Genomic DNA, 14392 nt, shown 5'->3' on the forward strand with positions numbered 1-14392 from the left:
TCGTTTTGGTAAAGCCTTGGAAGTTAGAGCCTTATTAGACAGTGCGTCTCAAGCTAACTTCATTAGTAAGGAATGTGCAGACAAATTAAGTCTCCCTAAATTCAATGCGGCTTTATCGATACAAGGTCTTGATAGAATGTGCACCCCAGCAAAATCAGGCGTAAAATTGAACATTTCTTCGTCTTATGACATAAACTTTCATTGCGAGATAGATGCAATAATTCTTCCTCAAATCTGTCAAAATATGCCAACTGTTCCAATTTCTTTAGACAACTTGCCTTATCTTCAACATTTAAGGTTGGCTGATAAAATGGCAAATATTCCAGGTAAAGTTGATGTTCTATTAGGAGCAAATATCTTTCCTTACATCTTAACAGGAGGAATTATTAAAACCCGTAATGATCAGCTTTCAGCTCTTGAAACAAGTTTCGGTTATGTTTTGATGGGAAATATTCCACCTACAAATATAACAAATATTTTTTCCTTTTTTACGTCATTTTCTGCTAATGATTCTGAGCAATTAGATGCGACATTAAAACAATTCTGGGCCATTGAGGAAGTACCAGAAGTTAAATCTTATTCTCCGGAAGACTCATTCTGTGAGAAGCTGTATACTCATACCAGTTGTAGAAATTCCGAGGGCAGATTTGTAGTAAAGCTGCCTTTCAAAAACGAAATACCTTCTTTTGGCGACACGAAACGTTTAGCCTGACAAAGATTTAGTTCTTTAGAGCGCAGATTTGCCAAAAATGAATCACTTAAGATTCAATATTCAAGCTTTATCAAAAGTTTCATAGATAATCATTATTTAAATCCTATTCAGCCAAGTACGGCAATAAATAATGCTTATTATCTACCACACCATTGTATTTACAAGGAGTCCAGTACTACTCCATTGCGCGTTGTGTTTGACGCTTCCGCATACGCCCCTAACTTTCCGTCTTTAAACGATACGTTATATTCAGGTCCAAAATTACAAAATGATCTTGTAAATTTATTGCTTAAATTCAGGTTTCATAAATATGTCTTTACTGCAGATATTAAATCCATGTTTACTCAGATTCTTATCGCTCCTGAGCAACAAAGATTTCAAAGGATACTTTGGCGTTTTTCGGAACAGGAATCTATTGCTGAATACGAACTTACTCGGGTTACTTTCGGTGTGTCTAGCTCACCATATCTTGCAATTCGTACTCTACAGCAGCTAGCACTCGACGAACCGGACTTACCTGTAGCCTCGTCTATACTCCTAAAAGATACTTACGTAGATGATGTGGTGACAGGAAAGGATTCTTTAGAAAATAGTGTTCTTGCTATAAAAGAATTAATATCTTTATTGAAATGTGGTGGATTTGAGTTACGAAAATGGGCAAGTAATGCCCCTCAGTTATTCTCTCTCGCTAATATTCCTTTGGATCATATCCTGCAACAGTCTTTTTCATTTGACTTAGATCAATCTTCGTTGAAGATATTAGGACTTGGATGGAATCCATCATCTGATGATTTCTTTTACAAAACTTTACCTCTTCAAGCTTCCTGTACAAAGCGAAATCTCTTAGCCCAAATAGCTCGGATATTCGATCCTTACGGTATTCTTAATCCTGTCACTTTGATAGTGAAGACTATTATTCAGCGTCTTTGGCTACTTGATTTAGATTGGGATGCAACTCCACCTTTGGAAATTACTTCAAGGTGGGAACAATTTAAAATTGAACTGCCTATACTGTCTAAGTTTACTATACCTCGTCATATTTCTTTAAATGGAATTATTTCCTGTGAGCTTCATGGCTTTTGCGACGCTTCTTTACGTGGATCTTCTGCTGTTACATACCTTCGTGTGTGTTATGATACAGGAGTCATCAAAACTTATTTTCTTTTAGCCCGAACAAAGGTATCTCCTACCAGGGTACAAACTATTCCTCGTCTCGAGCTCAATGCAGCAGTAATTCTTAGTAAATTATTATCTTATATACTGCAGACTCTCACTATACTGTTTAGTAGAATTTACGCATGGTCAGATTCGACTGTTGTTCTTCATTGGATTAATTCACAGCCATATAAATGGAAAACCTTCGTCAGTAACAGAATTTCTTATATTCAAGACAGGATAGCTTCAAAACACTGGCGATATATTCCTTCTTCATTAAATAGTGCGGATCACGGATCCCGTGGACTTTTCCCTGAGGATTTCTTAAATACTCCTGCTTGGTGGGTGGGTCCGGAGTTTCTTCGCAATACTGAAGATAACTGGTCATTCTACTTGACCAATTCTATCGAGCATAACTTAGAATTGAAACAGAAAAGTTGTCTTTTGTCTTTTCCATCTGATGAATTTGTCGATAATCTCTGTAATCGATTTTCTTCCTTTTCAAAATTAAAACGTATCTTTTCCTATGTTCTTAGATTTGTTGGTAACCTAAAATCAGCCAATCAACGAACAGTTGGAAAGCTTTCTATTCAGGAGCAAAGTAACGAAACTAATCAACTAATTAGATTAGTGCAACAAAGATATTTGAAGGAAGAAATAGAACAGGTTAAGGGTAATTCTATAAAATTCAAATATTTGAAAAAATTAAATCCCTTCTTTGATTCACATGATCTCCTTACAGTGGGCGGAAGACTTAGCCAGTCAGAATTAGCGTATGACAAGCGCTTTCCTCTTCTTTTACCTTCCAAAGGTAATTTCATGAAATTACTTATTTCGGAAATTCATATTGTACATCTACATGCAGGCATTTAAGGTACGCACTTCGCCTTGTCACAAAACTTTTGGATAATTTCATCGAAACGTGTTATTCGTAGTGTTCTTTCAAAATGTCTTTCCTGTTGGCGACTAAAACCTCAAAATTATCAGCCACCTATGGGGGCTCTTCCCGAACTACGGATATCCAAGGCCAAACCATTTTCTTGCGTTGGCGTCTACTTTGGCGGTCCTTTTCTGATACGAGCCAATAAGCTTAAAAATGCTAAACGAACGAAAGCCTATATTTGCCTATTTGTATGTCTTACAAGAGAGAATATCTTTTCTCCCCCTTCAGGATGATCGCAATTGTTATATTGAGGTCATCGTATGTGCAGAACGCAACAGTATGCTTTGCCACTAAGGCTTTGCATTTAGAATTGGTGTCTGAACTTAGTACCGAGGCATTTTCAGCCTCATTCAGACGTTTTATAGCACGTCGAGGACGTTGCTCTGTTGTCTATTCTGATTGCGGAACAAATTTTGTAGGAGCAAAATCCTATTTAGAAGACATTAAGTCACATTTTGATAAAAACGACGGCATTACATGGCATTTAAATCCTCCGGCAGCTTCCCATTTTGGTGGATTGTTTGAAGCGGGTATAAAAAGCGTAAAAACACATGTGTCTAGAGTCATAGGCGAACAGGTTTTAACCTATGAAGAATTCAATACATTACTCATACAAATAGAGGCTGTCTTAAATAGTCGTCCCTTATGTCCTGTCAGTAATAATCCAAATGATTTTTCAGTGTTAACACCTGGTCATTTTCTTACACTAGAGCCTTTAAAGATAATTCCCGATCGGGATTACAGTGATGTTCATTTAAATAGACTAAGTCGTTGGCAATTGCTGCAACGATTACATGCAGACTTTTGGCAAAGATGGAGCAGAGAATATTTACATACTCTTCATCAACGCTCGAAGTGGCATAAAAATGAGGGTAACCCTAATATAGGTACACTCGTATTAATACGTAATGAGACCAAGCCTCCCTTACAATGGCAAATGGGTTGAATTAAAACTTTAATTTTCGGTCAAGATGATATTGCTCGCGTAGCTATCATACAAACCGCGAAAGGTGAACTTAGGCGACCTTTGGTTAAGCTATGCCCTTTGCCTTATATTGACTAAAAATGCAAATATGCATTTTGGTGGGTGGGAATGTTACGTCCCTCCACATATATTCTTAGTTTTTTATTAATAATTTTTATTATTTTATCTTTAAATTTAATTCTTTAATTAACGTGTGTGTCTGTTTTATAATCATGAATTAATACGGACCTGTACTGTCCGCCCCCCTAACAGTCTGAAGGGAGCAAAACTACAACGCTACGCACTTCAATCTTAGTTTAGACATAGTCTTGTATAAATCAGCGCGCTAAACACTCCAGTATTTTTGTGTAACCTGACCACGCGATCCTTTTGAGAAGATTCTGTTCCCGAGTCAACCCAGTGCACTGCGGAAGAAGAATTGTTACATCAGCATCACAGGTACCGTAATTTGATTGCATACACACACAGTATTTATATTAACTGATAAATTTACATATAACTTATTTTCATATTAAAATTATACCAGCACCTAAATAAACAATTACGAGTGAGTGTTTCTCTTATAGAATTTAAAGCTCATTCACCTAGTATATCGTTTGAGCCGATATTACGTATAATTATTTCAGTTGGCGGTTCCTTCTATGTGTCTGGTATAATTTGATGCAGAATTCTTCTATGGTTTTGCTTATTTCTTTTTCTATCCTTGTACGATTACGTTTTTCTCGCTCTTTATTCTTATTATTTTTGCTCTGCATCTAAAGTTTTCTGCTTTCAATACTTTCATGTTACATAATTCATTAATTGATTGGTATAGGTTCTATTGTCCTTTATAGTCTTCTTTTTTACTTTCATTTTTACTGTTTAACCGACGTTTTTATGGTTTCTGTTATTTTGTTTATTTGCATTTATTGTCGTGTGTCTACTGACGTTAGTCTTTTTTCTATTTTATTTTAGTAATCGATAAAATTTGTTCAATACTGTCACGTCGTTTCACTGTCATTTCTAAAACAGAATCTATCTTTATTTTCCGATATAATTTTGTGCGGTCTTGCATTACTCTTATAGGAACCTGACCATGTAGTAGCATGTGTGCTGTAAACCTAACCTCTCCCTGCATCATCGTCATAATCATTAACATCTTAGCAAATTCGTTGCAGTTCATCATTGAGCGTCAGCAGCTCGGATAGTATCATTAATGATATTTCTCCACTGGCCACGGACATCTGTTACATGTCCTGCCTTAGTATACTGTTTGTTGAGAATCTTTTTCGTAATGTATGCGCATCGCTGTGAAGATCTGCCGCGTTGGCATTGACTCTGAGACCTTCTTTGGACCACCAACCGCTCCATTTTGTGATCGCTTCGATGGATATGACCAAAGCACTTTAAAATTCTCGGGTAAACAGTACAAGAGAGACGCTTATTGGGTTTAATTTAATCTAGAATCGATACATTCGTGCGGCGAGCGGTCCATAGAATTCGAAGCAGTCGTCTCCAATAAATACAATATAGGTATAAACTAATATTTATTAACATGGTATGTACATTAGCTAAGTACGGAATAATTATATTATTATTATATTAATCATGTTTCACTAATTGACATATTTAAAGCTCATGTTGATTGAGACTGGCTGACTGATAATTGCCCAAGCCAAAAAAAATGTCTACATTTCAAAAGCATCTATGGATCGTCTATCTGATTCTCTGACTGTCCATGTCTCGCATGCATAGTAAAATATAGAAAACACCAGAGTTGAAACGAGTCTCTTTCTCGTCAGCGTAATGTGACGATCACGTCATACCCCATTTAGTTCAGTAATTGCTGCTCTCTAGTTGTATACGTATTCGAATTTCAGGTTCACAACTGCCTGTGTTGTTAACTAGAGTTTCAAGATAAATCATAGAGGAGACTGCCTCACACCCCGCAATAGTTAGGGTTTCAGGAAAGTGTTGTTGGCGATCAATAACCATGATTATGGTTTTGTTGTAGATAACTCACAGAAGACACAAGAAACCTAATGAAAAAAGAAGGGAAATGAAAGATAAGCACACAACGAACATTGCAGAGCTAAGAAATTTAAACAAAACCATTTCAAAACGCTAGGAAAGATATAAGGAACTTTAACACTAAAGAAACAACTAATACCTTAGAACAAAACAAAAGCCTAAAGTTTTAAAGTGAAAGTTGAAGACAGGGAGGAATATTTATAAGTTAAAAAATAAACAAGGACATGCCATACATGAACAACAGATCCTGAAAATAATCGAAGAATACTTCAAAACATTATATAGTCGAGATGCTCACATTCCAAATGTAGAAATCCTGGCCATACAAAATCAAGGATCAGAGGAACTTCCAGATATAACCGAAGAGGAAATTAAACCAGCGTTAAAAGGTATGAAAAACAACAAAATGGCAAAAAAGATGGCATTGTAAGTGAAAAGATTAAACTAGGAGGCGAATGCGTCATAAAAGCTTCAAAAACTATAATACCTGTCTCTTCAAAGGAATTACATCAGAAAAATGGAATAGTGTCATTATGATATATATAAGATTCTTGAACTCCTAAGTGGAGCATAGAGCTTCAGTGAAAACGCGCCATCGGGTTCTATTTTGCGCTAAGGCCTTCACCTCATTCCAAGACTTTCCTTGGCCTCTTATCTCGTCCATGATGGATCTTCTCCAAGTTTGTACTGGGCGATCTCTTCTTCTTTTCCCTTGGGGATTCCACTCTAGGGCAGTCTTTGCGATACTGCAACTATTTTTTTCGGAGTGTGTGACCGATCCAACCCCACTTTCTGGACTTAATTTCATTTTGTACCCTCTTTTGTCATTATGATAATATTGCATAAAAAAGGAGATGTAACAGAAATTGGAAATTACAGACAAGCAAACAACAGACTCGGACCTAGGCTAGATTTTCGCTAACCACTAGAGGAAACCGCATTTAGAAGTTGCTTGAAGTTGATAGAGAAAGTTATAGAGTACAAGCTATTGACATTAATATCTGTAGACTTAAAGAAAGAATTTGACTCAGTGCAGCATAGCTCCATGTTAAGAGCTATTACAGAGTGCAGTATTGAGTGCCATGAGAAACAATAAGTGGAAAAATATTGAAGTCACCATAAATGGGGAGTTTTTGGTCAAATTGAGGCTTGCAGACGACATAGTCCTTATTACACACCAGGTAGATCGTGCCTGCCAACTTCTTCAACACCTTCAGAGCTCTTGTGCACGAGTTGGTCTTAAAACTAACATTTCCAAAACACAACACATGACCAACCTTGTACTGGCTAAAAACATTTCAACTAATGGAACGCAAATTGAACAAGTGTATACCTATAAGTATCTGGGTACTGATAAACTCAAATTAGATATCTTTACACTGGCCAGGTTTATTCCTCCCTCCCAACCATCCAAAACTCTGTGCAATAGGAACTCTGTATAGATGTTAAACAATAAGGGAGATAAAACGCATCCTTGGCGTACTCCCTTCTCCAAAGTGCATTCGTCAGACAGGTCTCGGTCCATTCGAATAGATGTCAGGTTATCTTGATACAGTTTGCTAATAAGGTGAGTAAAATGTTTAGGTACACCCACTGTCAGTATGTTCCATAGTTTGTCCCACACTAACACTATCAAAGGCCTTTGTACAATCAACAAAACATATAAATAATATCCCCCTGCATATATACGTGCAACGGACGGAAGTTCGGTAAAACTTCTCGCGCATATGTTGGGGTAGTTCTGATGGCTCCCATGACACTCAAGCATGCCAGACTTTGAATGCCACTACGCAGTCGAACTATTGTTGTGTTCCACCAAACCACTGAGCCATAGGTTATAATGGGCCTTATTACCCTTGCATATAACTATAAATTCATTAAAATCCGTAAACTAATTTTCGAAACCAAATTCAGAATTTTGCTTTAATCTGTGCCTTCTAAGAATTGCAAGGCAAAACAGACGTTGATAAAGATGTTATTAGAGACATGGGGAACCTAAAAATTGCATTCCACGACATATCTCCTCAACTTAGCAAAATTCTTAGCGAATTGGTTTCTAGTACTCGTACTCCGACATGAAAAGCTAATAGAAGTACTGAGAAACAAAGATATAGACAGACGATACTTAAGAATCATTATCAATCTGTATTGGAATCAAAAGGCCAATATAAAGATAGAAGAACGTCCGAAAGTCCGAAAATATAGATATAAAGAGAGGAGTAAGACAGGGCTGTGTTCTGTAACCATTACTGTTTAACGTGTACAGTGAAGACATATTCCAGGAAGCGATAGCGGATCTGGGTGATGGAATCTCTGTAAACGGAAGAATAGTAACTAACATAAGATTCGCTGATGACACCGTTATAATGGCAGACACCCTGGAATCGCTACAACAATTGGTAAATAGAATTAACGATTATTGCATTAGATACGGACTAAAAATAAATAAGAGAAAAACTAAATTTATGATTGTCTCAAAAACGTAACATGGAAATGAAAGATTAATGATACAGCAAACCCAAATGTGAAATCAAATCTTAACTGTCTTTTCCTTTTTATTCCGATATACTCTGTACGAGTACTAGAAACCAATTCGCTAAGAATTTTGCTTAGTTGAGGAGATATGTCGTGGAATGCAATTTTTAGATTTCCCATGTCTCTAATAACATGTTTATCAACGTCTGTTTTGCCTTGCAATTCTTAGAAGGCACAGATTAAAGCAAAATTCTGAATTTGGTTTAGAAAATTAGTTTACGGATTTTAATATCAGATGTCGCTATTTGCGTCTATACGAAGCCATGTTAGAGTTGCTTCCTCAGACAGAAAAGATTTATTTTCACGTTCAGAGCGACTGTGAAAGCCGTTCTGAAGAGGCCTATTAGGCCGAAATATCTATAAACGGATGCACAGGCGCACTGTACGTGAAATCAAATCTTAACTGTCTTTTCCTTTTTATTCTGATATACTCTGTAGGAGTACTAGAAACCAATTCGCTAAGAATTTTGCTTAGTTGAGGAGATATGTCGTGGAATGCAATTTTTAGATTCCCCATGTCTCTAATAACATCTTTATCAACGTCTGTTTTGCCTTGCAATTCTTAGAAGGCACAGATTAAAGCAAAATTCTGAATTTGGTTTCGAAAATTAGTTTACGCATTTTAATATCAGATGTCGCTATTTGCGTCTATACGAAGCCATGTTAAAGTTGCTTCCTAAGACAGAAACGATTTATTTTCACGTTCAGAGCGACTGTGAAAGCCGTTCTGAAGAGGCCTATTAGGCCGAAATACGTATAAGCGGATGCACAGGCGCACTATACGTGAAATTAAATCTTAACTGTCTTTTCCTTTTTATAAATTCATCAGTTTAACCGCCATTTTTTTTACACAAACACCTGCATCTTCCAAATAAGATTGTAGCCTTCTGTTTAACCGTTTGAATGTGTCAAGATCTTCTAAACTGAACTGGCTTTACCCAATATTACCCAATATTGATTTATGAGTCCGTGGAAACGCGCTCCAATAAAAGCGCTGCAAAGTTGTAGAAACCTAAGCAATTATTATGGTACTGGATAACGTAAGAATTGAGCCCAGATAATTCAATCCTATCGCGTCCGTGATATAATACCACACTTGCATCCTTGGTAATCCTAAATAAGTTCAAGTATTGGCAACCCAGTCTAAAGATCCGTACTAATTTTTACGAAGAAAATGGAAATATCAAACACGATTGTGACAAACGGTTCTACTTAGAACTAGACTAACAAGAAGCTTTGGAAACATTACCAAAATCTGTCAACTAAATGTAGAAGGTATTTCGGGAGCAAAAAGAGAATACGCATCTAAAATCTAAAATGCTCCTTGAAAATAATTTTGATGTAGTTGCGATCCAGGAAACTCATGCCGATAATGTTGAACAGCTCATGAAAAGAGAAAAAATATATGGTGATACTTTTGTAGGAACCACTTATCACTAAGTGCATGACATTGCTACATATGTTATAAGTAACATTGAGTCAATTTAGTTAGTCTAAAAATTATTAATATCTACAAACCAACTGGTGAATCATGTTCCAATAATGTAATGCCAATACCTAGCCGTCACCGCTATTTATAGAGGATTTTAACAATCCACTGACTGGGAAGTCAACAACCTCCAACTAGTCTTTGATGCAAAAAGACGAAGGCACATTTCGATCAGCCTGCGGAAGAGATCCAAATCGCAATATATATTTTGTAGGTCAAAATAATCGAGATCAATCTCTTTCGCCCACAAGAAAAGTCCATAATAAGTTTCCTCACACACTATATTCCTGAAATTGCGTCTTGAAATACAAAGTATTACAGTCGAGACCTTGATGGAACTTTTATAAACGTAATTGGAATAAACACACTGCATACTTAAAAAAGTACATAAAAAGGATTCCATTAGAAATCAGCAACTGGAACCGTTTTAAAAAAGCCGTTATCTAGGCTGCTCTGCCAAATTGAAAACCAGAAATACTATTCAAAAGCTTTGTGAGTCAACTTGGGGATCTCCAGCTACTACTCTGCGATGTTCAGCGATGACCCTGGTATATTCTGTATACAATATGTCGTAACAAACTTCATAATACTATGCAAATGATAATCGATCGTTAAGATTCACCCCAGTCCAATGGCTTCTCGTCCTATTAGACACCACTTGGTACCCGCAGAAAGAGCACACAAAAAGATTAATAATAACCCTGCCTTACCTACACACCACAGATTAATACGTAGACAGCAACACATAAGCCAGGCGTATAGAGCTGATAATAGAAAGCTAATCAAGGAGCTCCTTCCCCTTCTTCGGTTTTTCCCATTATGAGTTCGCCGTTTTCGTCTCCCACAACACTGTATTTTCCCTGGCATTCTTTGTTCATGCTCGTACCACTGCAGGGCTCTGTTTTCCAATTTTTGTGTAATTGATCATTCTACTTCCATTCTGTTCCATATTACCTCTGCTCTTATTCCATCCGCTCTGGTAATTTATAGATAGCTTCTCATAAAGTTCAGGTCAACTGTTATTTTATTTCATATTGACGTTTTCATTGGGCCATACTTCCGCTCTATATACGGTAATATTCATCAATATGCTCGGAAAGATCCTTCTTTTTTTGTTTTCTTTGGTTGTAGTGTTGTCCCATATCACTCCATGAAATGTTTTCGTGGCTAAAAATCGAGGAGCTAAAAGCAGATAATGGGACAACTCACCTTTGACAAAAAAGTCAAAATTAATATACCAGGAAGGAAAAACTGGCAAGGAATGTGTATCGATACAAGCGGAAGCTACCTGGTACACTGATAGCTCCAAAACATCGGAGGGTGTACAAGTCGGTATAGTAGTGACAAAGCAAGGGATACATTTCCTGGTAAGTATATCTAAGGATGTCACAATTTTCCTGGAGGAGATAATGGCAATCCATCAATGAATCAAAAACATAGAAAGGCGAGAAGGAACGTACCGTTCAACTGCCATCTTTAAAGGCAGGGCTTAAGGCACTCAATTGTGTAGAGGTCAATTCTAAGCTATAATATAGTATTATTATTTGATTATTATAATTCTAAGCTAGTATGGAATTGTGTGGGTGCCCTAAATAAATAAACTAGGAGACCGTAGCAGGGTTACGGTAGCCTGGAAACCGGGTCATAAGGGCAATGGAAAATCAGATAAAACGGCCAAAAAAGGCTCATCACTGCCATTCTTTGGACTGGAACACTTTTGCGGCGTTGCAAGAACAAGAACGGCTGCAAGATAGTAAGTAACACAAATCGCTATAATGGTGGAGGAATTCACCAGGACAAAGACAGACGAAACAGTTCAATACAGAACATTCACCAAAATTTACGGCAGACCTAACCAGTAAAGACAGGAAATCAGGCAAAGACAAGTAGGTCTGCTAACAGGGCACTGTAAGCTGAATAAGCAGTTAAAGCTGATGGAATTGGCAGATGATTCCAATACCCATGCAGATTCTGTCACCTAAAAGAAGAAACAGCAATGCACATTTTATGTCAGTGTGATAGCCTGGCAAATGTGCGGTTGTCTGCATTTCTGCGGTAGAATTTGAAGAAAAGCCAACGGCAAAGTGCGACATGGAAGGTTCAGTCTCGAAGTTATTAGACCTTTTAAAAAGGGTCAGAGAGGATAGAGAATGTAATCTAGGGCTAGAGGACAATAGTAGATCTGAAAAGATCGCAGTTGAATAGGCCAAAAGCCACCTCATTGAATCTATCTACCTATACACCAAGATATTCCCGACTTATAAAGAAATAGGTTAAAATTCAGAATTCCGCAGCCGCTACTTTCCAGATCCATAATATTAGACAATTTTAAGACAAAAATAATGGGAAAATAGATGAGAACAAAGCACATAACTACACATTCATATATTACTCCATGCTAATAAACTGGTTCAAGGATTTGGTTTGAACTTTAAATCATAATGTAGTTTAATGAGAAAATTACTAAGATTTTTAATTGATTTAGAAAGATTAATTAATATTAAATAATATTTAATATTATTTAGTATTTAACTATGTCAAGATTGTGATTTTGTTTAATATCGAATAGTTTTATAATTATTTTGTAAATGTAAAGTACCGTAATTCTTTACACGAGTGCTGAATTTGCAACTCATGTGTGATTGCAAGAATGCACTTCTACTTTCGATTAAAGAACAGAACTAGAATAAACTGGAGCTTCGTGCAGTAAATATATGGTCCATTTTCTCCTGGCTACTGTCCTATATAATTTTTTCAGATTATAGAAAACTACCCACCAATAAACTGTAATCAAGTCAATAATCTTACTTACCAAATGATTAAAATTTGATCCAGCAGTCAACATTGCAGTCTTTCTCAATAGCTCTCCAAGAATACATATACCCAATCCAATATTGGATATCCAATAAAATTGCTTCATCCCTGAAATTGATATAATTTGATTAACAGCTTTTGCACTTTGTTTAAAAGTAGATAAGTTTACACACTTAGAGTTATTTAGATGGAGTGAGAGTCGTATGGCGTAAATTTGGGATAAAAATAAAATAAATTAATTAATGAGTTGGAAATAACAACGCTGAGAGAAACGGAACCTCCAAAAAGTTTATCTGGGCGAAGTTTCTATCGCAGAGATTTAAAAAACGAACATGATAGAGTGATGATAACTCAGATAATTACAAAAGGAAAATAATAAATAAGGAGGAAAATATATTCTGAAAAAGCAAAAAAATGGCGCGATCACCAAATAAAGCTAGCACAAAAGATGAAAACTGGACCATTAATAGAAATGATTAAAGAACTTAAAAAATAAAGTGGAGAACTGGAGAACAAACAAAAGGAGACTCGACAAGAATTAAGAAATACAAGAGAAGAAAATGAACTGTTATGGAAAGAAAATCAAAAAATAAAAGAAGAGAATATATCGCACATTGAAATCAAAAGTGGCATTATACAAAATTCGGTGGTTTTTAATTACAGCGACATCTAAAATCTACGAGCAAAACTACGTCTGTTGCAAAGATCTCCGTTGTAATAGCTCGCTCGGTTTTCTGTAGACGTCGCTAATGTCACTTCTTACTTTGTTGTCGCGAGCATGGGCCGTGACCGATAAACCGACACTAAACCAGTAAAGGTCCAGCCACCGCAACGAGTCTTGAGATGAGTGAAAAAGTGACATATTTTGTATAATGTCGTTTTTTTAATTACTTGATAGTAAAAATACAACAAATTATGATTTCGTTATTGGCATATTTTGTAAAGTGCCGATATTTTACTCAACTATTCCAGATAACTGTGTTTATATAGAATAAATAAGGGGCATATTGTGCTAAGTGTCATTTTTGTGGTTTAAATGTCATATTTTTAATTTCTTGTCATATTAAATAGACGTCATTTTAAGTAAAGTGTCATTGTTTTATTTAAAAATGTATATTTAATTAGAGAATTAGGATATTAAACACCGACATTTTGTTTTTATCACGTTTATTCCGTATTATTTTATAAAAGCTAAAACTTTGTAAAAGGCTAATTTCATTATTTTATAAGTTTATCACTTTAGATTTCTATGTATTTACTACCAATGACTTTAATTTTTGAATATAACCTAAAAAAAGTACGATTTGTTAAAGGTACAAGAACTATCATGAATCCATCAAGAAGCAGAGGAAAAAAGATATTACAACTGGCAATTGGGAATGACAGTAATACCCAAAATACTGTGCCTACTTCCACCAGGAACTTCGAACAGCCTGATGTTCCACTTACAGAAATAACATCTTCTGCTTTAAATATTATGAATAATTTGCATGAAATTGGAGACAGCTCTAACCTTTTACCCGCTGAAATCAGTGATGATGGCGACTTTTCTCCCGCCTCAGATGAGGATAGGACGTACTTACCCCCAAAAAAGAAACGCCGCCGATCTACTTCGAATTCATCATCCTCCAGTTCATCCTTATCTTCGTCCAGCTCTTCTTCTTCCTCTAGTTCGTCGACTTCTTCATCAAGTACGTCGTCCGATTCGCCTACAACCTCTAAAGCTAATCAAGGTACTCATGATACCGA

At 36.3% G+C, this 14392-nt stretch overlaps 1 protein-coding gene across 1 annotated transcript in view; it reads right to left on the minus strand.

Annotated features, from left to right (window-relative positions):
• The window catches only part of Icmt (isoprenylcysteine carboxylmethyltransferase ste14), a 68878-nt gene that overhangs the window by 28005 nt on the left and 26481 nt on the right, over positions 1-14392 (minus strand). The window contains exon 3 of the mRNA XM_072526150.1: positions 12642-12751. Within this exon, the coding sequence (XP_072382251.1) occupies positions 12642-12751 (110 nt within the window). The remainder of the gene's footprint in view (positions 1-12641; positions 12752-14392) is intronic.

Source organism: Diabrotica undecimpunctata, chromosome 3, assembly GCF_040954645.1.
Source record: "Diabrotica undecimpunctata isolate CICGRU chromosome 3, icDiaUnde3, whole genome shotgun sequence".
In the NCBI taxonomy this organism is placed as follows: Eukaryota; Metazoa; Arthropoda; class Insecta; order Coleoptera; family Chrysomelidae; genus Diabrotica; species Diabrotica undecimpunctata.